Source organism: Dermacentor albipictus, chromosome 2, assembly GCF_038994185.2.
Source record: "Dermacentor albipictus isolate Rhodes 1998 colony chromosome 2, USDA_Dalb.pri_finalv2, whole genome shotgun sequence".
NCBI lineage: Eukaryota > Metazoa > Arthropoda > Arachnida > Ixodida > Ixodidae > Dermacentor > Dermacentor albipictus.
The window spans coordinates 171497838-171522253 of NC_091822.1; the positions used below are offsets into that span (position 1 = coordinate 171497838).

A 24416-nucleotide genomic window follows, 5' to 3' on the forward strand; every position below is an offset into this window, starting at 1 on the left:
ACTCAGTGGTACAAGCCACTTGAATATAACCGCATATCTCTCCTGACCAACGGTCGGTTAGTCATACCTAGCGACGTTGAATTCACTCAGCGCCGAAGAAGCCAGACAGCTTGCCCCCGTACTTATCTGCCTTCAGCAAGACCAAGATGCAAAATAGTACGATCTTCGACACAGAGTCTGGATACCCATACGCCGTAGTGGGCATTAAGAAAATCTGCTAAGACGGTACTTTGGCCCGTACAGAGTGGTCCGCCGCCTGAGCGACGTTCATGAATTACGAGGCCGTTCCTGACAGTGACAATAGCTCCAGTCGCCGCAAGCACTCACCCGAAGTGGTGCATGGGGTACGGATGAAGCCGTACCTGTCGAACTAACTTTCGTTTGTTTCTTTTTCCTTTGCTTTGTTTTGCCTGCGTTACTCTGTGCCGTTGTACACCGCCCTCATACACTTAAATTGCACATCGGGACGATGCCTATAGTTCGGAGGCACGCACATGCCGCGCCTATACTCGGACGAATAAGAGGACAATGTGAATAAGCATGAGCGTTTTTATTGAGGCGCAATGAATAAGTCCCGGTTGCGCTCAGTATTAAAAAGGCGACTTGCCACTGGGCCTACTGAATAGTGCTCTACGACCTCTGTTTCTGACGTTGCGACCATAATAAAGTGCCAAAAATTTTGTTTTTAGTGCGTTAGCCACTGTTATACGGACGGTGTGAATACGCTGAAACTTGTCTATATAAGTACATTACCGGCTTCTGCAACGTTCTTTTCGATCTCGTCGGCGAGCTCATGTTGGTAGAGGTACTCCGGGCCGTGTTCGGCCAGCTTCGTCAGCAACTCGGCGAGTTGCGCCTGAACGAGCTTGTCCCCGCGCCGCAACAGAGCCCCGGTGGCGCTGTTGGAGAATCGCTTCCTGCATCAAAAAAATGGGGCCACGCTGTTCCAACTAGGGATCGTTATGTTTGTAACGGGGAGATCTCTCTTTTTCTCTCTTTTCTGTTTGACCTGCAGAAGCCATCCACGATTATTGTATACGTAAGCGAATATCCGAATGCTTCTGGAAAGTTATGCGCTCTATGTAGAAAGGAACAATGGGCTAGAAGGCGCGTATTTGTTGCAGTGAGGACATTTAGCTAGCGTTTGTGGCTTCCCTGCGTAATCCCGCGAAGAAACAGAGCCACAAATACACACATTTGTAGGTGTAGTACAGGTAGGTATATACATAGAAGCTCATTCGTCACATGTGATGTGTCTTGTCTCCAGCGGCAAGAGCGCCGGCGTGCAAGGCGACAGCCGTCCTCCTCTCCCTCAACTCAAATTATTAGCGCCAAATCGTAGTAATTTCTCTCGATTGCAACGGTGGCAGAACGATTGCAGCGTCACAGGCTTCTCCGGCAATCTTAGCATTAAGCTCGTCTGATACCAGCTTTCTCCGGTTGAAGGGATCATATACCTGAGGGAAGCCGACACGCTCAGTACATTCTCGTTGTTGGCCAGGGCGGCGGCAAGGTGTGATCCGACGGTGAAGCCCTCCTTGGCCAAGCGGATGGCCGGCTGGAACACGGCCTTCCAGGGAAGCTTGCCCACCTTGGTGTGCAGAGCCTTCAACCCGGCCAGCGCGCCCGGCACGATCGGAGCGTTGGCACCTGAGAGGAGGGAACGCACGAAATGTACGCATTGACGCGAGCATGCACTGGCGTTTTTCCGGTGACCATTTTCAACGTCTAACAAGTGTTTGATGTTACAACGATTCACATTTGGGAACGCACGTGAGCACCAGTGATTACACTGGATTGTACGATGAGTCATGGATGAATCGCCGAGGCGCCACGTAGACCAAATTTCGGCCACCGCCTATTGCCTGCCTGTCACTGCAGTCTACCTCAATTTGCCGATTGGACGATGTTCCCTAAAGTGAATAGTTAAAGCGCTTATTAGGTTATATTTAATTATTCGCACGAAAATCACGATATATCGTACACATAATTTCCGTCGCCTCGTGTAAGTCATCTGAATATGCAAAATAGCGCTATATGTGTGTTCCGTGCGATTTCTGAAATATGTGTTCGAACTAGAGAAATAAAACGTTATATAAATGCTCTTGCGATGTATCTTGCGTCGCTGTTGAATGTTGTTGGCTCCCGTGAATTTAACTCAAACTGAACCAAAGTTTAGGCCTCACATTACTTGGTGCCTATCACTATCATTATATTCGGCGAATCAGGATTCCTTAGGACAGAATGGCCATTATTAAGAGTTGCCGGCTTAAAACGGAAACGTGACAATGTACGTTTATATGGATGCTGCCGTGTTTGGTAAATATCAAGTTAAAAAGAACACAGGTTACAGGGAGAGAAAGATGTATGTTATAAAAATGTTATATGTTTTCTTACATTAAGTTGCCAGTATAAGAACATCCGTTGGTGCATAGCGCTCCTAATCCAGTTTTACTGTCGTTCAGGTTTAGAAATCAAGTTCAACGCCCCAAAGCAATTCGCGCGTTTGCACACTTTCCCGACCAGAATGTATATGACCGCTGCAACCAGGATTCGAACTCATGAACTTAGCAGAGAGCACTCAACCAACGCGAAGGATCCTACAGGGTTCCATGTCATGGTAAGGGAAAACCCCGTAACCATCTGGTCAACATTACAGCGTACCGAGTTTCAACGCCGACACGTTGGTTGAAAACATATCCGGTGTGACGCTTGCTGGAGACACTCCCAGGGCGTCCAGGGCTTGAACCCTCATCGTGGACCTGAAACCCGCAGAGAACATGATCCATTGTTCCTTCGAGTCCTTCGAGAGGACTCGTGTCTGTAGGTCGCTCTGCATCCGTTATCGGACGTTTAGTTCACGCATGACTCTTTGTGGCCAAGCTTAGGGTAAAAAAAAGATGGTATTTGGACCTCGTATATTATTTCGACCGCCACCAGAATCAACTCTGCTCGTGCTAACAAGGTTACTAAAGCGCGGCGTGCGAAAATTGACACCACTATAGGGACGACAAGGGCAGCAAAAAAACTGACTGTCACCAAAAAGTTCCACAGTGTCGGGGAAAAAGGTAAACAAAAAAAGCTCATTTGCGCATGTAAAACGCACACCATCTCCATTCTTATAAAAATTAATAAGCTTTCCTTGTGCATTGAAGCTTTGCATATCATTCATTTCGGTAGAACGCCCGCAAGTCAGCCCTCGATTATCGAGCACAAAGAAAGGTTCTCGTGCACAAACAGTTGTCTATCGCGGGTGCAGGCGCGTATCCAGAATTGACGGGGTGGCGCTGCCTACCCGTAAACAGGAGCCGGTGAGTTTTGTGTCCTCCTAGCTTTCCGCTACACTGCGGCCCGTCAGTTGATAGCTAGCGTGTTGTGTTTTTTTATCCCTGCTTGTGGCTGTGTGCGCAGCACGCCTGCCTTCCTACCTGTGACACTTGCGGATGTAAAAACAAAATCTAACAATTTCTGTGCATCTACCACCGTTACGGTATGCGTTGGGTTAATATCAATTGCTGTGTACCTCGGTACGGACCCTGGACAGGCGGCCACGGTCATAGCAAAAAACACTCGGACAGTGGTCACATCGGTCGTGAGTGATCAAGGAAGTCACAGTGCTATCATTCGCTTCGTGTAGTCTACTGGCCTGCCGGTTAGACAGTGATAATAACGCCTGCCACCTCATAATTTTGGGCTCCAATTTCCGTTTGAATACTCCTCTTCCTCCCTCCCTAAATATTTAGATCTCCTTTCCCCCATCCTGAATGGCAAACCAGACTTTTTTTCTAATTAACTTCGCTGCACTTTTTTCTCTTTCTCTCTTACCAACTTGCTCAACTTCCTGTCGTTTTAAGACCGTAACTGCTGGTTGAACTAACTGCCGTCACGTGAGAAACATGACGACAAAGTTGGTACAGCTGACCGGCGATACCCTGGCGGGACAAGAAGCTCTCGTCCAGCAAGTACGTCGAGCAGCCACGGCCAGTGGAGTCCTGGAATGAGGACCCCACCCACTCGACCTCAAGAGCAACCACCTCGGTGGTCCAAATAAATGTTTTTTCTCTCTCTCTGACCGCCGAGGCGCTATCGAAATGAGCGAGATAGTTTGCATCCACGCGCGAAGGGGCAAATACGACTGAAGAACACAGGGCGTCCTGTGTTCTTCAGTCTTCTTTGTCTCTGTGTGCTTTCCTTACCACGAGACGCTATGCTGACGACCGTGGCATGTATTGAAAGCTCCCGTGGCAGGTATTACAATTCTACTTCTTGAATTGGATTGCTCGAAGAGACAGATATACTTTGCACAAGAAATCAAACTGCTTATTTGACTAATTACCAAAACATCACTTACTAAATCTACTGCACTTATTGCAATCTACGAATTCTAACCGGCTAGTTCACAATTCATATCCATTTGGGACGAATATTTATAAACACAGCCGCAATACATGCCTGCGCAAATTCTTGATTTTTCTAGGACTTGTCAGCTCGCAAAGTCACGAACATGTTTGAAGGGCAGAAGAACAAACTTTAGGCAAACCCATGTACTGCTTATATATCTTTCCTGCGACACTTGAACCGTCGTATTTTCAACTCCTATAGCCACTTTTTTTAATGATTATTACTGACATGGTGACATAGAGGTTGGTACTCTTATGTGGCAAAAGTTACCACTCGTCGCTTGCCAAATAAAAATGTTCTCGCGATACTTCTCCTTCTCCCAAAATATGTCACGAAATGTGTCACTAATAAAGTAGAGCGCCTTTAAAATGAAATGACCTGTAAAACGAAGGGATTGTGAGCTGTGCGTTGCGTGACTTTTGCAACGAAGTGTCCTGCACCACGAATGATTTAGGAAGCCCCAAGAATTTCGGTGTGAAGGCGTTCGACATAGCATAGTAAGACAGCTTGAGCCCAAAGCTCTGAACGTGACTCCAGGAACCCACAGAAGACCAACACGTACACAGCTGCATATGCAAACACAAGCATGCACATTGCATTGTCCGAGGACTCGCACAGAATTTTAGGGTGTCGAAGAACGAGTGCGCAAAACGTTAGTACTATCGGCGTGAAACGAAACGCGAACAGCGGAGCACATGGCATCTATGAGCGGACGGCGGCACTGCGCAATGATGTTCCACTTATGCTGTGATATTTCCGTTTCTGTTCTACTTCTCCTTTATTTGAAAGCGAGAAAAGCTGGTCACGCAAACTTTACCAAGCGCACCGCTGTTCTCGGTTCATTTGACGACATACGTAGCCTACTGCCCAGCTGCTTTTCTGCTTAGCTACTAGCTTAGACTTACACTGCGCTTAATCTTTCATATTACACCTAAGTTTATTATACACCTATTATATTGGTATTTTTATGAAAAGCGGCAAGCGCTTTGTTTCGTAGCCACACTCTTGGCCAAGGGGGAGTATCTTTTTTTTTTAGTGTGAATGGTCATTGATCTAGCGCCAGAGTTGCGACGGTCAGTGCCTCGATGAGGTCCAGGCCGAAATTTCCCAGCATGAGATCCTATTACGAGTTCTGCCTCAAATTACGTGAAAGTAGCCACTGAGTCGTGCCAATATGCGAGGAATCCGGCTCACTTGTCGTAAAGGACGGCCATCAGACCACCGCCGATGCCGGTGACATGTGGTGCGGTGACGCCCATGCACAGCAGCGCGGCCACGGCGGCGTCCCCGATGGCGCCGCCCTTGTCGAACATCTCTCTGTACGGATAACAGTACAAAGAAGTCAGCTACAAGTAAGGTTTCTATAAGTTTTCTATAAGGTCCATTTCAATCGTAGGCTCCTTTAGTATGTAATGCAGTTACCGTTTTTTACACACAAATATTTAACTAGAAACGATAACAATCCTGACATCTGAAACACCGGCTACCTCTGATCTAAATTCCAGTGCGAACGAGCTAGCGTTTTACCAGAAGAGTTATCAACAGAGGCCTGCGTCTTTCTCTGAAGATAATTAAACAATTCCGTGTTTGCCACTACTCTGTTATTACTCGAATTTTGTATTAAGATCAGATTCTATGGTACCGAGCGTTCAATATAAGACTTCTTTTCCTTCAGTGCGAATTTGTCTTCGTCTTTTTGGCGGTCCAAAAGACGCGGAAACGTAAAAAAAGTACCGGACAGAAAATAGTGTCTTTCCTGTATTGTTCTTTCTTTACATGTTTTCTCATCTTGTTTTTTTTTTCTTTTTTTCGCACTGCAAGTACGAACTGACTAGAGCACAAGCAATTAGCGATACGTTGCCTTCGTCTGCACCCCTCGGTGATGTTCACATTGCACACACCAGCGACTAGTCGTAACCAATAACGAAGGACACGCTTTCCCGCACAGCAAATGACGGAAGCGACCAGGTGACGTTATGGCCGCCATACCTTGGTCACGAAAATTTTAGACGAAGATAACACGGCATCTTTTTCTTTAAAACCAGCTAAGTAACAATGTCAAGCGTTACGTTCAGCTGTCCGGGCCATAAGATGTCATCTTGCTGCGAAATCTGAGCAAGAAGCAGACGGTGAAACAAACTGGACGACAAAGAACGCACTCTCATGCACGCACACACCCACACACGAAATCACTGCAAGACCCCCCCAGTCGCAAGCGCTCTGTCTGGAGTGGTTGCGTGTGTTGTGTGTGCATGAATGCTGGTGTCATATTTTGCACTCCAATTTGTTTTATCATAATGAGTTACCAACTGGCCCAACAGCTAGTTCTTCTAACAGCGGATGAGCAGCAAGCGCAAAATCATTTGTCACAATCACAGTAGCTAGGTGATGCTTACTTCAGCGTTATTCCTAGCGGAACAAAAAAATAATAATAATGCATTCACAGCGAGATCCCACTTCTGTGCGAGACGTCAGTGGGAGCTAGCCAGCACTTTTACATTAGGGACTTCGGCAGACGTTTCGGAATCTCACTTGGCGACGTCTGCACAATGCGGCGCGTCGCAGACGACGGCCCACTTCTCGAACGTGGTGTCGACGGGTGCAGGCACCGCCAAGGTGACCAAGCCAAACAGGGAGAGGATGGCGAACACGACCAAAAGGATGCACAAGCAGCAGCAGCAGCACATCAATATGGCAAGGTTGCACATATCCTGGATGGGGCTGTGCAGACAGAGTATTGGGGAGAAAACACTTTACACGAGAGTTGGGGTGCGCGAATGTTCGAAACTTTCGAATAAGAAATCGAATGACGTCCAATTTGATTCGGTGTTCGAGTCGAAATAGTTTTCCGTAAGTTTTAGAATGCCTCAAAACGTCGACTGCGCCCACTAAAACATACAACTGGAGCAAACGTATACGGTAAGTTTTAATACCCGCGAGCGTATGGGTATAGACATAAAGCAAGCGTGGTGCAGCAGGCTACGTCACTTAGGTAGCCTTACGTTACAAGCTGCGCAGCGAACGTTCAAAATCTCTGAAGAGCCCTGTGCATAGAAGAAACCACTCGTCTGTCGCTGATGTTTCATTTATTCTTTTAATAATCAGCGCTTCATGACGTGCCATGTAAAGTACGTGACAGAAACTTGCTAAGGTTAACAATACTAGGATGCGAACATCGTTTCATATTAGTTGCGTTAACTGACGCCTGTTCATTATTCAAAAACTATTCGACATTCTATTCGATTCTATAGCACTATTCGATTCGTATTCGATTCGGTCTGAAAAAATCACTACTTGCGCACCCCTATATACATGACAAAAGCTAACAGCTACGAAACTAACAGCAAACAGAAACTTTAGATGGGAGTCAACCGCGAATTTCCTATGCAAGTAATATATTAGTTGGTGGTCACAGAAACTGGTTGCGATGTGTTTTTGAAGTGGTTATGCACAACCACTACGCAAAGTGGCTACAATCCTTGCAAAAACATTGATGAATCCTATCGACAGATATTAGTTCTGCAATGTCTCAGTATATGAGATCCTCCGGTTTGAACGTGGTAACTGATCTAATCACAGTAAATGTATACAGAGTGCTTGAGAAAATGTGTTCGAAATTTCCTGAATATCGGGAATATCCGATAGCTCAGCGACATTGCTTTGGTATTGCTTTAATCGCATACGCACACATCGTGAGACGATTCGATACGTACTAAAAACAAGAAATTGTGAAATTGAGGAAGAATAATCGATTTTTAAATGAAGTAGACAGTTTATCCTAATGTAAGACTTTGGAAGTCCGTCATCCGAGTTGTTTAGGCTGACTCACACTAGGCCGACCCGACACCGATTTCGGTCTGCCAGCTGTCGGCGACAATGTTTTTGCCTTCGTGTCGGCGGCTCTGTCACACTGTACCGACGCCGACAATCTGCCGACGGTCGGCGGGAATCTCGGCGTCGATACAGTCTGACACGAGCGCCGACATGAAGGTGAAAAAAAAAAACACTGTTGCCGACTGTCGGCAGACTGAAATCGGTGTCGGGTCGGCCTAGTTTGAGTCAGCCTTTACCGGTTTGCAGACACCGCCTTTTTATCAAGTCGCGATCCCGCTCGCTTCACGCTTCTCCAATGGTGAGGCGTGAACAGGGATGCCACTCTTATGCTTCTGCTATAGGCACGCAACAGATGCGCTCTTAAATTTAAATGGGCCTTTACGTGCCAGAGCTCCGATATGATTATTAGGAACGCCGTAATTGGGGACACCGAATTAATTTTACCACCTGGGGTTCTTCAACGTTCACATAATGCACACACGGGTGTTTTTGCACTTCGCCCCCATCGTGACGCGGCCGCCGCGGCAGGGATTCGAACCTGCGCCCACGGGCTTAGCAGCGCAACACCAAATCCACTACGCCACCACGACGGGTGGGTGGCTCTCTTCGGCAGTTCAGGTTGTTTTCTAGGCAAGATCACCAGTAATTCGTTACTCTGCAGAAATTAGCAGCGTCAGCTTTTTGCATATGTGAAACCGGTCATGAACATCTCGGGTGAGGGGCTCCGAATCTTACAGCAGAACGAATCCTTCGACTCGTTCGGTTATAAGGTTAACTAGTCAGATTTTCATAATTAATTGTGTAATTATTACCCGAGTAAATTTTAAATGTATAAATAAAAGCAGTCCCGAGGAATACAAATCATACTTTCCCTACTTTAAAGCAGTTTCTAGAGAATTTTATGAAACACTTTTCACAACAGAGTTGTAAAATTTATGCTTCGTTATCTCAGCTTTACCACAACCGGCAGTCCCCGCTAAATGAAAAATTCAAGACATGAACAAAAAAAAATCGCAACAGCTCATAGTACGTTTCCTCTTTTCGTAGCTAAGAAAAAACGGTGCATCTCGAGCCAAAGGATTTCCCCTTTTCCGCGTATGGTAGCGTCCGAGGTAAATAATAATGGATATTATCGCCGTAAAGTGTTTTGTTTCGCATCTCCCCGTGCGGGCCGTGTCATTCCACGATGCGACTCAGTGCGTTAGGCTTAACCAGAACGGTCATTGCAGCCCTCGTATTTTAACCACTACGGCGACCTCTTGACATACTTGCAGCCAAAGAGGCCCGAACCAAATCCAGAAGAACCGCCGTCACCACCAGATCCTCCGCCAATGTCCAAGCCGAGTGCGGATGGGTCATCCATGGTCCCGAGCCCTTGACCGTTCGCGAGATTGAGCGGTTAGCTGGTTGGTCGGTTTTTTTGTTTGTTGATCGGTTGATTATGGTGATAACGATGGTGCCTTATTTAATGGCACGCACCCACTGTGGGTGATAGGCCACGAACCGGGTGGTAATATGATAAAAAAGAAACAAGGCGAAATAAGTAAATAATTGAGCATGCGAAAGAAACCGAAAATGAATAAAATTAGTGTGTAATAAGGCAGTGAGCCTTGCATAGACAGATTGCTGGTTTGGCGTCTATGAATGACTCATACCCACTACATACGAGATTGGCCAAGGGTCGAATGAGTTTGCAAAATAGTAAATGAAATTTCAATTTTGTTCAGCACCATATCAATTCTAAGGGTAGAATAGCAGCTTGGGCTTGTTGGTTTTCCATCCTGCTAGTAACAGCGCTCGGTGGCTGGGCCACAACACGCACCAGTAACCCACTTCTATTCATCATGCAGGTTTTCCTTTGCGCTGTCGCACGCATGCTGCTGCCCTCGATGGTGATGTCAGCGAGCCTCGTGAGGGAACCGCCGAACCTGCGCACAGGGATTGATGTGACTAGTTGGCGCACACGTGTCGAGAGTCATTCCGCCTCTCCAAATGCGCCACCACCTCAAAACTGGAGGCTTGAGCAATTACCGAGAGCCATGCCGTCATCGACAACGACTGCAGAGCAAGCTATAAAGGAACCACTTCCATCGTCCGCGCTCTGTGGGCTCGGTGGCTGGGCCACAACACGCACCAGTAACCCACTTCTATTCATCATGCAGGTTTGTGAACCAGACTACTTGTATACTAAGAGAACTAGCAATTACTTTTTGGTGCAGCTTCCGAGCCCGCAGTGCTGCTTTGATATTGTTTGTGAGTGTCTCAGTGTATTTAGATCTATTTTGTTACAGTCAGGGGATATTGAAATGAACCCTGGTCCTGGTACTGATGCTGTGCTTGCCGAACTGAAAAAACTGTCCGCTGGCCAAACCACAATAATTGCCGACATGCAGGGCCTTAAAAGCCAATGTACGGCTACAAGTGCTGCACTCGTTGACTTAAGCAAGAGGTTAGCGGATCTAGAGGGCCATTATCAGAAACTACTACCATTGCAAATCGAGATACAGACCATAAGGACAGATACTGAGCAAACAGCAAAGCTTGTTCACACTCTGAATGCCCGCGTTGACGATGCAGAGAATCGCTCAAGGCGAAACAATCTTGTGTTTTATGGCCTTCCTGATACAGCAGCATCAGAAACGTCGGCCGCGTCTGAAGAAAAAATTTTACGTCTATGCTCAGACCACCTGAACGTGCCACTTGAACCTCAAGACATAGAGCGAGCGCATCGTGTTGGTCGTCATTCTGCTAATCACCCGCGCCCACTAATTGTTAGGTTTAATCATTACAAGAAAAAAGAAATGGTGCTCTCAAATGGGCGCAAACTTAAGGGCACTCATCTCAGCATGGGTGAGGATTTTTCCCCGGCAGTTAGGGACGCCCGCAGGAAACTTGTTTCGTTTGCGAAAGCAAAATCTGTGCCATTTTCTTTGCGCTTTAAAACTCTTTTCATTGGTTCTAAGCGCTACGTATACGATGACACATCGCAAACAGTGAAAGAAATATAGCAGTCATCGCATCATCAAAAAACAAGCCATCCCCCTCGAATGAAAAGTATAGCGCATGTTTCCCTTTCAATAATTTATACTAACATACGAAGCTTCATTCCAAAACGAGAACACGTGTCTAACCTCGTGCTGTCGTCCAACAGCAACATTCTTGTACTCACGGAAACGTGGCTTTGTAGCGAAATCTATGACTCGGAAGTGTTGGCTGATTTGCCAAACTTCAGCGTCTTTCGAAAATATCGTGCTGGGACTAGAGGAGGAGGTGTGCTTATTGCCGTTAGTCAACAGTTATCGTGCTCTGCCATTAACATCACATCAAAACTAGAAATACTGTTTGTTCTATGCCACGCCGCCCCACAGTCCATAATTTTAGGTGTATGTTACAGGCCCCCTCGCAATAGCGCCGACTTCGCTCGTAATCTAAACAATGCACTAAATGTGGTTTGCTCTCGCTACCCTAATGCCGACCTGCTTCTTTTTGGAGACTTTAACTTACCAGACATTGATTGGCACAACGCAGCACCCTCTCTGGTAAGCCAAACCGAATCGAGAGATTTTCTCGACGTTTGCCTCAACTTCAATCTGACACAACTCATATTAGAGCCAACGCGCGTCACCCAAGACACTGCAAACATATTAGATTTACTACTGGTCAACCGTCCAGACAGCTTGTCGTCGATCACCTATCTTAGAGAAATTAGTGACCACAAGGTCATCCATGCTTCTTTTCGCTTTGCCCCAGCTCTGCGGGAGAAAACTATACACTTATACGACAAAGGAAATTATCATGCAATATGTGAACATTTACAGAATTTTCTACCTTCCTTCCAAGATACGTGTCATAACTGCAGCATTCATGAAACTTGGCTGATATTCAAACAAAAAATAAACAACTTAGCGAACCAGTTTATACCCAAAATCACCTTTCGAACACATGAACAAAAACCATGGTTTAACAATTCGTTAAAAAGACTAGAAAACAAAAAGAAGCGCATGTATCGTGCCGCAAAGTGCAGGATGAACACGTGTGCATGGGAAAAATACTACACTGCTGAACGCGCATACCTATCAGCGATTCGCAGGGCGAAAGATGCATTCTTTGGTGATGGCCTTCGGAAACTTTTGATCAATAACACGAAAAAATTCTGGCAGGTGATAAACCCTCAAGAAAGGCACGGTGTAACACTTACCAATGAGGGTGGTGAAACGGTCGACGATGTAGAGTGCGCGAACCTTTTTAATGCAGTTTTTGTCTCGGTATTTACAGAAGAGCCTACCTCGTCCCCTTTTTCTTCGCGTACTAACGAAACAAGCGTTATGCCAACCATTACATTTTCCCCCGATGGTATCTCATCATTAATTGACAACGTTAAACTCACATCGTCAGCCGGCGTGGATAACATTAATTCGAAACTGTTAAAGAATACTAAACACGTCACCGCGGTGTTTCTTTGTATGCTATTCTCGCAGTCACTTTCAACTGGTGAAGTACCACATGACTGGAAGGTGGGGAAGGTTGTTCCCATCCACAAATCAGGTGACAGGAATTGCCCGCTTAATTATCGCCCCATTTCATTAACGAGTGTGCCCTGTAAGCTCATGGAACACGTCATGTACACAGAAATCATGAAATTTCTCGACTCGAACAAATACTTTCATTCTTCACAGCATGGGTTCCGCAAAGGCTTTTCCTGCGAAACACAACTGGCCATTTTCCTGCATGATATTCACACTAACTTAGATTCTAACCTCCAAACAGACGCGATATTTGTAGATTTTGCAAAAGCGTTTGACAAGGTACCGCACCAACGTCTGCTACTAAAACTTTCTCTTGCGAACCTTCACCCTGACATTTTGCGATGGATTGAAGCGTTCCTAACAAACAGATCTCAGTTCGTTACAGTTAACAACCGCGCATCTAACCAACTACCAGTGACTTCCGGTGTACCGCAAGGATCAGTTCTTGGACCCCTACTCTTCTTAATATACATTAATGACCTACCCCTGCACGTGTCTTGCAACGTTCGTTTGTTCGCAGACGACTGCGTCATTTATCGAACAATTACTAGCACATCTAATCAAGACTTACTTCAGGAGGACATTAACTGTTTACAGCAATGGTGCGACCGGTGGTTGATGGAACTTAATCCTAAGAAATGTAACTTGATGGTATTTTCTCGTCGGCGCGACCCATTTCCTTACCACTACACAATTAATAACATTCCCGTGTGTGCTGCACAGTCTTACAAGTACCTAGGTGTTACTATATCTAACGACTTATCCTGGCGTACACACGTCAGTAACATCATTTCATCTGCTAACAAATCGCTGGGTTTTCTCAAGCGTCATCTAAAACGCGCCCCAAAACCTGTTAAACTACTGGCCTACCAGTCAATAGTCCGACCGAAATTGGAATATGCATCCGCCATATGGAATCCGCACCAAACATATCTCATTAACGCACTCGAAGCCGTTCAAAACCGTGCCACAAGGTTCATCCATTCTAATTATTCATATGACGTGAGCATATCTTACTTAAAGAAAGAATTGAATTTACTTCCCCTTTGTACGCGCTGGCGCACTGGAACCCTTTCACTTTTCCATAAGTTTTATCACAGCTCGCTTAATCAACCACCCTATATCCTTCCCGCAGCCCGAACATCTCATCGCACATGCCACACTTTTCAAGTGGGCCGCCCTCGCATGCGCACTGTTACCTTTTCCGCCTCATTCTTTTGCCAGGCCGCTACAGATTGGAACAATCTGCCCCACCAAATCTCCGCCATCATTTGCCCTTCTACGTTCGTGGAGAGTGTCACTGCGCACTTTTCACAATAGAAATGACTTGTGTTAATAGACTTATATGCTCGTGCAACTTTAGTTTGTATTACTTAGTTCTATGTATTTGCGCTGACGTATGTAACCCTTTAGCACATGCAGTTTTTTGTTGTTGTTTGCGTGTTCACTTATGTATTATGCAAATTATGTACTAATGTATCCCACCCCTTATGTAATACCCTTATCCAGGGGTCTTTAAGGTAATAAAATGAAATGAAATGAAATGAAATGTAGACAAGAGACGAGACAAGAAGACACCACAAGCGCTCACTTTCAACAACGTTTATTCCTAAAGAAACACGGCTTCCTATAACCATTGCCCACACGTGTCGCAGTCACGTGATCGCACATCATGTGAAACATGCACTTTTTCTTTTTTGCACTCAAGATAGTGGTTGCACATGCAAAAGCTCAAGCTTTTTCAATTTTTTTTTACGAAAAACACATTTGATTCAGTAGAGATACCAGCACTCATAGAGGCACTGCGTAATCAAGGAGTACACACCGCTTACGTAATTACGAGATTTCACAGCCACCTTGGTGCTACACAAGAAAAGTAGGAATATACCTATAAAGAAAGGGATCAGACATGTAAGGAGACACAATATCTCCAATGCTATTCGCTGCGTGCTTGGAAGAAGTATTCAAGCTATTAAACTGGGAATGTTTATGAGTACGGATCGACGGTGAATACCTCAGCAACCTTCGGTTTGCCGATGACGTTGTTCTATTCAGCAAAACTGCAGACGAATTACAACAAATTATTGAGAATTTTAAAAGGGAGAGTGTAAGAGTGGGGTTGAAGATTCATACGCGGAAGACAAAGATAATGATGAATCACCGGGCAAGGGAACAAGAGTTCAGGATCGCAAGCCAGCCCCTAAAGTCTGTGAAGGAGTACGTTTACCTAGGTCAACTAAGTTACTGAACTAAGTTACTTAAACTTCGGGCATGTTCCCCCAAACGTTCATTAATGCAGCGGCCAGTTTGGCTGGATCTCTTTCCCACGCATCGCGGAAGGGCTTCAGAGCCGGCGGCGCGGTACGCGGACTTCCCTATTCTAGACACTGTAGCAATAGTTTGGAAGTCACTTGCGGGAAACCACGGAGTAGGTTGAGTTGTGCTCATCTTGGAATTCCCGCTAATAAAAAAATAAAAGAAAGAAAGAAAAGTGCTGAAAATAAAAGGTGCTCTCCTTAAAAACACCCTTCGCAGAATTGTAACAGCGTTGAAGCGAAAGAAAATTTTTAATATTCACTTGATTTATGAACGTCGCCGAGCGCTTTGATACAAAAGACGACACTTTCGGCCTTTAACATATAAAGCTGCAGGGGTGGCTACATTGTGCAACATGGCGGCGCGCAGCTCAGGTAAGCGTGGATATTTTGTGCGTCGCCAAATCAACATTTTAACGTGGCACACTGACTTGTGAGGTCTGTTTTGTGAACAGATACAACTACATTAAAATCTCTATTTTCGCTTAACTTGCCATAGTCGTGTACAGTGCCACGTAGGCTAACCTCGGCTGTTCGCACACGCTCGCGTGAGTCCAACAAGCTGTCAGCCGCCGGGAATTAAAGTTCGCTCTAGCCGTGATACGATCATCGTAAACAGTCCTTTGATGTCAAATATTCTTTAAGGCTAGAAAAGTCGTTATACGGGAAACTAAAGCCGCTTCCTTAAGTGAAACCCATATGTACCGCGCACGGCATGTACTGTGAAATTTGCTGGGCAAAGTGCGAAGTGTCAGTCGCGTCTTTCGATCTTTCCGCGAAATTATCGGCCGCCCACGTGCATGTTTAATAGTTCTCATTTCTGCTTACTACTGTAACACTCGCTCTTTTATACCTGTCTTCATTTGTTGACTACAATTCAGATGAACAAATCACTGCTCTCCTAATCTCATTTTTAGACGATGAGTCTGAACACAGTGCTGACGAACAGCGGTCGGCGCTCGCCAGCGGCTCCGATGACTCCGCAGCAGAAGGCAACGAGGCCTGGGCCGACGTGCTGGGCAAGCTCCTCCATACAAAGGCGCCCAGGACAAAGACTCCTATCCTTTTCAAAGCGAAGAAAGATGGACAACAGAGACGCCAAAAGCCGGCCACCGTCCTCGAAATTGTGGGCGATGGAGGAGAAGTGAAAGAACAGGAGACACAGAAACTGCCTGACGAGCCCGAGTTTCTGTCCAAACGGGAACTTCGGGAAAGGAAAGAGAAGGTTCGACCCTCATTCGGGTTACAATTTTGTTGCGCGCTTGTTTATTTGCCCTCGTGCATAACCGTGTCATGTGACGAGTTTTCCAGTTGATCGTGAGTGTGTTTTAAAACCATTACTGGCAGTTCAAGACAGGTGCACTGAGAAATCAATAAAAGCCGTGCAGATCCCTTGCACAGTAGGAATAGATGTTATGCGAGGCATTTTGAAGGTAGCTGGCTGTCCAGCATTATATGACAGCAGCAAGGCGGAGGCAACAGTGGTGGCACAATGACTTACTTATTCTACTCCACTAAAGAAATGTTACAACTTCTTCTGTTACAAACTGGGCCAGTCTCAACGGCAGTACAATGTGAGAAAAACTGGCATGGCTCTTGCTTCTATAAGCAATTTGTTGCTATTGCATTCCTAGGTACACTAAGGACATTGGTGACATTAGCAATCATACCTACGTCCCATTGCTTTTGTGGGAAGCCTAAATGTCATGTGCCTATATGCTGTTGCTTTTTTAAGCAGATTGATGTTGTACAACCTGAAAAATGTGCACCCGTCGCCTCAAAGCGCTAGTTGGCATTGATAAAAAAGAAGTATGCTTATGTTTGTGGCCTAATGGATAGAGCATTAGACTCTTGTACTCACAGACCATAGTTAGATTCTATTACACACTGTTGTGATTGATGCCAGTTACTTGAACTTCCACCGGCATTGCTACTGGCATGGCCACTGGATAAAAAAAGGTGTGGCCTGCCACGTCAGGTGGGCTGCAATGAGAGCGAATGTCTCAGCCATAGTCAAATTCTTGGCCGCTTGGCTGGGCAGAATGGCATTAGCGGTCAGGGATGAGATGTGTCGGTTTCCACGGGCCACGGCATTCCAAGCACATTCCTCATGTTTTCTATGGCGATCCCAGACAACACTCCCTGACTGGTGATGCCACGATCGATGACAGCATTTTTGATGCACGCAGATGGCCGAATCTTTGTTTATATCCAGTGGCCATGCTACTGGGCAGCATCATGTTGTTGGCAGGCCGCAGGCATCCAGGAGACCGTCGCGACCAGGCAGGGGCGAGACGATTTCTAGTGCAAAACTTGCACTACTTATCCCTTGGTAACAGAGTAGGGAAAAAAGAGAATACAAAAAGATACATTGCAGGGCCGTTGGAATAGGCCTGCTAAAGTTATAGTTGGGATTTTGATCATGCCAACATCACAAGGCACATAGCATCCGGTTGGTGATTGGCAGCTGCTCCTTCTCTCTTAAGTGATAGTGCATATGCTTGCCTCCGCTGGTGCTAACCCATGGGTCCCATTTTGTTTGGGGAAGGAGGGTGTCCCCTTGACTCAGTTTGCGGAAAGTGGCCCCCCTCCCCTGTCCTGCACACACACACACAAAGGGGCCCGCGTCCCACCAGGCCGACCAGGAACCACCTGAGATACCCATAGGTATTTGGGATCTACCCTGCGCTTTCCGATTGGGCATGGTTTTTCAATAATCTTATTTGCACTGGGTGCTTCACGTTTATCACATCGGTAGATAATCCTATTTGCACTGGGTACTTCACGCCAATCGCAATAGCATCTCTGTGGGGGTAAAAGAAAATCCAGATGCATAGGGGCTAGCAGCCACTGGGTGAGGGATCGGCATTTCAGCAGTGGAATTTCCTTCCATGGTGACAAGCCCTTTGTTTGTAGCCTGTAGATTCCCTGGAGTTGTTCATCATGCCTCATGGTGCTCTTGTGGGCCTTTTCTCCCTGGTCTGGTTTGTGGTTCAGTTTCGTGAAACTGAACTTGCAGAGCAGTCCGCAACTTCTTGTCTCCTATTTGGCAAGCAATCAGTCCAGAACAGTGCTAAACCTGAACCCACAACCACAAAGCAAGCAAGTACAAGGCTACCCACCTCTGAGGCACACCAGGCCTTACAGACAAAAAAAAAAAAGGAAAAGGAAAGGAACTTGCCACTGCTTTACTATCGCTTTTGCATGTCCTCGCCCTTAAATGCTAGAAACAGCCATTTCCTAAAAGCTCCAAGAACTGATAATCAAAATCAGCCAACAATCAGCTGCACCTATGTGATAAAAAAAACTCTATGAAAAAAAAAATCCCAACAGAAAAATGACACGCATACCAGAGTGAACATGAGGCTTTCGCTACACTAGGGACGATGACTCAGGCCATCTGTGTTTTCATTAAGTCCCCTTTGCTCTTGAAAAGGCCCAAAGACCACTGTAAATCGTGTCACATGGTACAGATTTAAAAAATTTAACTTTTTATTTATCGATTTATTTATTTACTTATTTTTTTCTTTTTTTTATGAATTCGGATACTCTCCCAGTAACATGTCTCGCATCCTCAAACTCTGCTTTTCCGAGCTAACAATTCACCTACGTGGCGCATGATTCTCAAGTCCCCACAGAAAAGAAAACAAAGGCACATTTTGAACCAGGGAAGTCGAGACTGCTATCGATTGTTATTTAAATTGTTTAAAAGCTGTCTTATGTTGAATTCCAATGGTGGAGTCGGAGCAGCCAACGGACTCCGCGAGCGAGCACTCGACTCTGGCGCAGAGCAATGCCTCCAAATCCGCGAGTGGAACACAACCTGCGCTGCCGGAGCAAGGCAGATGCGGAACTTCTATCGCCAAGTTACCCAGGATGTCTTGCGTGTTGTCATTTCCTTCCGCTGTTTCCTCCCAGCACCAGTCACTTGTCTCTTCAGCGCCGTTCACCTGTTGTTTTTTCAAAAGTGCGGAATGGATATCTCACGAAGCGTGCAGCAGCTTTTGCTTTCTCGCGAGTCGTGACCGGTGGCACCTCCCAGCAGACAAACGTGGTAAAGGAAATACGTCACGCAGAGTTCAGGTCCACTCCGCCGATTTTGGCGGAGCATCTTTTTCTGCTCCACGGAGTGACTCCCGCTCTGAATCCACTCCGACTCTCTCATTGGAACACCTTTATTCCCGCCTTCACTCTGTCATTGGAACAAACTTGCTCCAAAACGAGCAAAAAAACTTGCTCCGACTCCGCCATTGGAATTCAACATTAGATGACCGGCAGAGCTGGAATAATAATAACACTGTTATTGTATCATTCACATCTGTGTGTTCGTTCTTTTATGACTTGTGATTGCAATTTCTAATATGCAAGTCATTTGTGTCAATTTTTTGCCTTTTCAGAAGCGGCAGTGGGAGGAAATGAGTAGGACAAAACCAGTGCACGATGAAGTTGAGAAACGGTTAAGAAGCATTGCCACGAGGTGAGAAAAGTATTGCACCATTGTTTGTAATCTAAAATTGAATCTTGTTGATAAAAGCAGCACATAGTAATTTTTGGAACAAGTGGGTGACGTCCATTTGCCTTTAACACTGGGCACTTCCGTGCTGTTTATTGACTGCAATATTAAGTTAGTTTGATATGTACTTCACTGAATTAAAATCAAACCACAACGAAATTTTTGTCTATATAAGGACGTTGTTTCAGGTAATATAGATGTAGAGCCGCCTCTTTGCATAATTTTACCTTTCAAATATGAACGGGTGCACCACAAAACATTTGGAAAAATAGCCATTCATGACAGCAAAGCTTAGAAAGCATGCTGCCATTACGACTCGCCAGAAATTATGCAGGTAAAGCAGGTAAAGTTGAGTGCGTGACGGAAGTCTTTATAGTTGGACTTCCATCACACACTCGACAGTTCCCCATGAGAGCCTTGTGGCTGAGCCAACACGTTAAAAACGATTTTAAATCCTTTTTTTGGCTGGTGTCTTGGCCCATCCTTTAAACATTTAGCAGGTAGCTCACTATCCAACATCGCTTTGGTTTCTGCAAACCTATACCAAACGAACCAAGATGTTTCTGTAAGGTTAGCAGTCTGCCTTTTTCATGACATGATGGCGCATGCGCCCTGCCCTGGTTGATTAGTCACAAAATGTTTTAGAAGGGACGCATGTGTGGTTGCGTGGCCTGGAATTGGGGGAAAGTCCCGCAAAAAAAAGAGGGAGAGAAGAAGAAGAAGAAGAAGAAGAACAGCTCGGACACGCACTGCAGCTAAGACTCGTTCCATGTACTGCGTTGGAACTCGACTGGTAGCTCGATCTGCATTGGTACACTGCCAAAAACGTGCATAGTGTAAGGCTGCAACTCCTCTTTAAAACAGAAAGCAGCCAGGCTTTTGTCCAAATAGCATCGTACACTTCTTTGTCGCCGTCTTATATTGATGGCTAACAAATTTACCAAAAAACCCCATCGTTACTTGGCCAACACTTCAAAAATACCACATTGTTGACGAAGTCTTTTTGCAGCATTGGCCCTCTCTTACTCATGATGGCTGCTCCTGCATGATGTCATGTATAGCATGTAACACTGGGTCAATACGAGACCAACAAGACCCTAACGCCAGTGATTGACAAACTATTCAGTGCAGTGTGTCCCTGAGACCGTTTTGTCGTAATAGGCTGACAACGACACAACTGACGGGCACGAGTTGTAGCGCGACGAGCTTTCTTGTCGACGGCGCCGACAAAGTCAGCATGCCGATCATGATCTCTTGACCAAACCCCACGCGATTGGCCGTTGCACTGATAATGCGATAGCCACTGCCACTTTGCTTGTATATATAATTATTCGTGCTCAAAATGTCGAGACATGGCTTTGAGGTTAAAATGCGAATGTGTCAGTCCTTACAAGCTGTGCACATGAAGTTTGAGCCAATGTTGATCCTGTTTAGTGAACATTTGGTCAGCCCTGGCCCCATCGGGTTCGTGCACCTGCTACCGGTGGACGTGAACGTAAAAATAGGCAGTTGCGATAAAGGAAACTTATATTATAGCCCAGTTGTGGCCTTATAGCGATTTGATATTAACTACTCCTTGCTTCGCACGGCGCATACACAAGCAAGAGTGGCGACACAGCGTTGTGCCAGTATCTGTATGTCTCCTTTCCTGAAAGTTGCCGGTCGCATTCACTGCATAAATCGCTGAGTCAGTACGTGTTGTTAGGCTGACACATTTTTTTTTTTTATTCTCGATAAGCGCTGCTTACCTCTGCTTCAAACGGGAAACAAGAGACAGTTTATTCGGTACAGCAGCCTAAACAACCTGCTCGTTGAGTTACCAACAGTGTCATCTGCGTTTTCACAAGAGAACTACATGGCCTATGAATGAGTTTTGATGCCGACCACAATTTTCTCTAATAATGCTTTATGGAATGCACAAACTGTAAATATAATGAAGTTAAATAAAAGTGAGAAACAGCAATAACAGCTATATGTGTCTGGATCACAGTTGCTGCTGTTTAAGTGGCTTGGCCGCTTATATTGACTTGCCTTAGGCTGGAACAATGCAGCTCATAAGCGCAGATATGTAAGTTTTGCTATGTTTTGACATTGTTTTATATCAGCAATGAGCCATTTCGACAATATCCGAAACTAAGAATGATCTGTGGCTGTAGATGTCGATGTAAACTAATGCACTGCTTTGGCAAATCCGACATGGGAGGCTGCGCTCAAAGACTTCTTGGATATGGAAAATGTCTAAAGAATGTGTAAAAGGAATACAAAAAGCTAGGTGCAAGAGCTGACATAAGTGGCAACAAATTCCAAGGCAGCCGCATTGGCAGGCCGAACTCAGCGTGCCTTTATCATACACACTGTTGGCACAACAGCGCTTTCAGGCCTGCTCACCCAGTAGTCGGTCAGTGCTGCATGACTTCCAGAAATGACACGCTGCCCCAAAGAAGCCATTAATAATTCATTTAGATCCACGAGATGCACAACCGACGCACACTCGGCATGGGCACAGGTACCCAAATCAACTGCCGAAAGACGCGGCACCATTCCAAAACGTTTCCAGTGGCGTGCGGTAGAGGGCAGCTCACGAACACGAAAAAAAGGTGGATTATCTTCTGTAGTGAATGCATACAACACGCTTGTTTATTTTTTCATGGAGAACAGCATCATACCTAGCCTTTATTAGTACTATACAACGTCAGCAAATTTCACTGTACGTGATGATGAAGCTAGATGTCGCATTTCCAAAAACAAGATTATGGCCAAAATTAAGAGGCTGTATGTATTTTTGCCGGCCTTTGTAATTTCCAAGTTTCATCCATTTACGTGCAACAAACTTGTGGTAGAGTTCTTGCCATTTGGAAAATGTGTGTTGGTACTGCTTTAACCGCTCCGAGTCCATAGTCATCTCCTAAATTACCAGGTCATCGATATATGCATTTCCTATCTTCAGAACTGTCTCACCACTGGTAAGCGTAAAATTTGTCATGAAAATAACAAAGTAGTTCTTCCTAAAAAAATTTTTAGTGTTTAGGGCTAGAGATCAGGAGAAAAGCGGCTGAAGCACGGTTACGTTTGCTCAGATTTTGTGGCACCATGAGATAACTCTGCTTTTTCATACAGCAATCATTGGAATAAGTCTGGAATAAATGTATTTTCATTTTCAGAGGTGTTGTGCAGCTATTCAACGCCGTTAAGACTCACCAAAAGGAAGTTGATGAGAAGCTCCGTGCTGCTGGCCAATCAGAGACCAAGAGAGATAAAGTGTTGAAATCTTTCAGCAAAGGTGCTTTCTTGGATATGCTTAAGGAAAATAAGGTACTGCAGAAACAAAGTTTTTTGCAACATTCGTTGTACTGTGTGCAGCAGTTTATCAGTAAACAAAAGCCTCATATTGTATCCTCGACTGTGACGTAACATGTGATGCCTGTAAATTTGTGAAGAGGTTATAAAACCTCTAGTCATTAAACAGCGACGTCATTGGTGTTGACATTTCTGGTGTGAGGAGAGTTCAAGAAAATATAGCTTTCAGCTGTGATTTTTGTCGTAAGCCATCTACTATTTCCACACAACAAATGTGCAACAAATTCAAGGTCAGAAATCTGTGCCTTGTCCTTCATTCTCATGCTGACTGAACTGCCATGCTTGCAGCTTCCATAGACACCCAGTGCCAGAGCACTCTCTCATAGTTTCATAAGTCACCTGTGTATTGCCACTGTTGCTTTGTTCAGAGATTTTCTACTGGATCTAGTAGCTTTCTAGCTTTCTTGGCATAGAAAAGGCACCTTTAGAAGGTATTGCACAAATATTATTTTTGCACAATACTACTACTATCGGATTCATGTGAATATATATATAAGGGACCTTAGTGGATATTGAATGTTGTTCTAATGGAATCTTCCAGTTTAGCAGAATTTCAACAAGGTTATGCAGTGCTTGCCTTTGGTGACAGGGTGTGCCGCATAAATTGTGCCAAAGTTTAAAAATATACCAGTCTCGTGCAGCCAGGCAGAAACAAGCTGTAATGCATTCCTTCATTTGGAGCAAGTCAGGCTATTCTTTTTATTTCACCTAACTGCATAATTAGCCATTTTAATTAATCAACTGCTCAAGTATTCACAGCAAAATTGCCAATGAGAAAGCCACCGATAGTCCTGAAAAATATCTGATCCAGCTGTCTGCTGCTTAATATGTGTTAAATAAATGTTCTTTCCAAGCTCAAAAGAGAGTCCACGAAATACGAAAATTTGTGGCAAGCCGCAAGCTGTGACGGTGGTGCTTTCACATGTGCAGTGCACGAACGTGATCCCAAGCTGGAATTCGTTTATCCACGAGTGGAGACTGTTTTTACAAATATCTGAGCTTAGTTGTATGCAGTTATTTTTGCAGGTTTATAAGCATGAATATTTTGTTCTTTTTTCTATCTGGGGTGTTGTAATTTGAGGTGGAAGTTATATGCAAAAGAATGCGGTATTTACTACTGTATTACCAGAATGCTTGCAAAACAATGTTGTGCACATGCAAGCAATATAAGACATGTTGTTGAGTAGCTTTAAGCAGCATACAGCGCAGGCCACCTGTCTGACTCCTGCAAATTTTAATATGTGTGAGCGTTGTGAACATGAATGCCTTCTACGTTTGTTTATTTACAGGAAAAATCGTCTGACAAACAGCAGTCTTGGGGAGTGCTTCGAGATGACTTCATGCTTGGTGCTGAGATGAAGGACTGGGATAAGGAGGAAGAAATAGCCTCTTAGCTGTTGCTTTTGTGACTAGCAGCAAATGTGACCACACACATTACACTCTGTATAAAGTCAGCTTCACATTCACAGA

At 45.1% G+C, this 24416-nt stretch overlaps 3 protein-coding genes across 3 annotated transcripts in view; 2 read left to right on the forward strand and 1 right to left on the reverse strand.

Annotated features, from left to right (window-relative positions):
* LOC135900863 (scoloptoxin SSD14-like) overlaps positions 1-9659 on the reverse strand; it is a 30139-nt gene extending 20480 nt beyond the window's left edge. Inside the window, exons 1-6 of the mRNA XM_065430452.1 lie at positions 9504-9659; positions 6934-7122; positions 5596-5718; positions 2665-2762; positions 1458-1650; positions 754-917 (exon numbers count right to left, since the gene is read on the reverse strand). Of these exons, the coding sequence (XP_065286524.1) occupies positions 754-917; positions 1458-1650; positions 2665-2762; positions 5596-5718; positions 6934-7122; positions 9504-9598 (862 nt within the window). The 5' untranslated portion in view covers positions 9599-9659. The remainder of the gene's footprint in view (positions 1-753; positions 918-1457; positions 1651-2664; positions 2763-5595; positions 5719-6933; positions 7123-9503) is intronic.
* A 732-nt stretch (positions 9660-10391) lies between these two features.
* LOC135900865 (uncharacterized) lies at positions 10392-11243 on the forward strand. The gene has a single exon (XM_065430456.2). The coding sequence runs from the start codon at positions 10392-10394 to the stop codon at positions 11241-11243; it is 852 nt and encodes a 283-aa protein (XP_065286528.1).
* A 4091-nt stretch (positions 11244-15334) lies between these two features.
* LOC135900866 (RRP15-like protein) lies at positions 15335-24416 on the forward strand. Its single transcript, XM_065430457.1, has 5 exons — positions 15335-15451; positions 15994-16301; positions 19474-19553; positions 22751-22901; positions 24236-24416. The coding sequence occupies exons 1-5, from the start codon at positions 15433-15435 to the stop codon at positions 24338-24340; spliced, it is 663 nt and encodes a 220-aa protein (XP_065286529.1). The 5' UTR covers positions 15335-15432; the 3' UTR covers positions 24341-24416.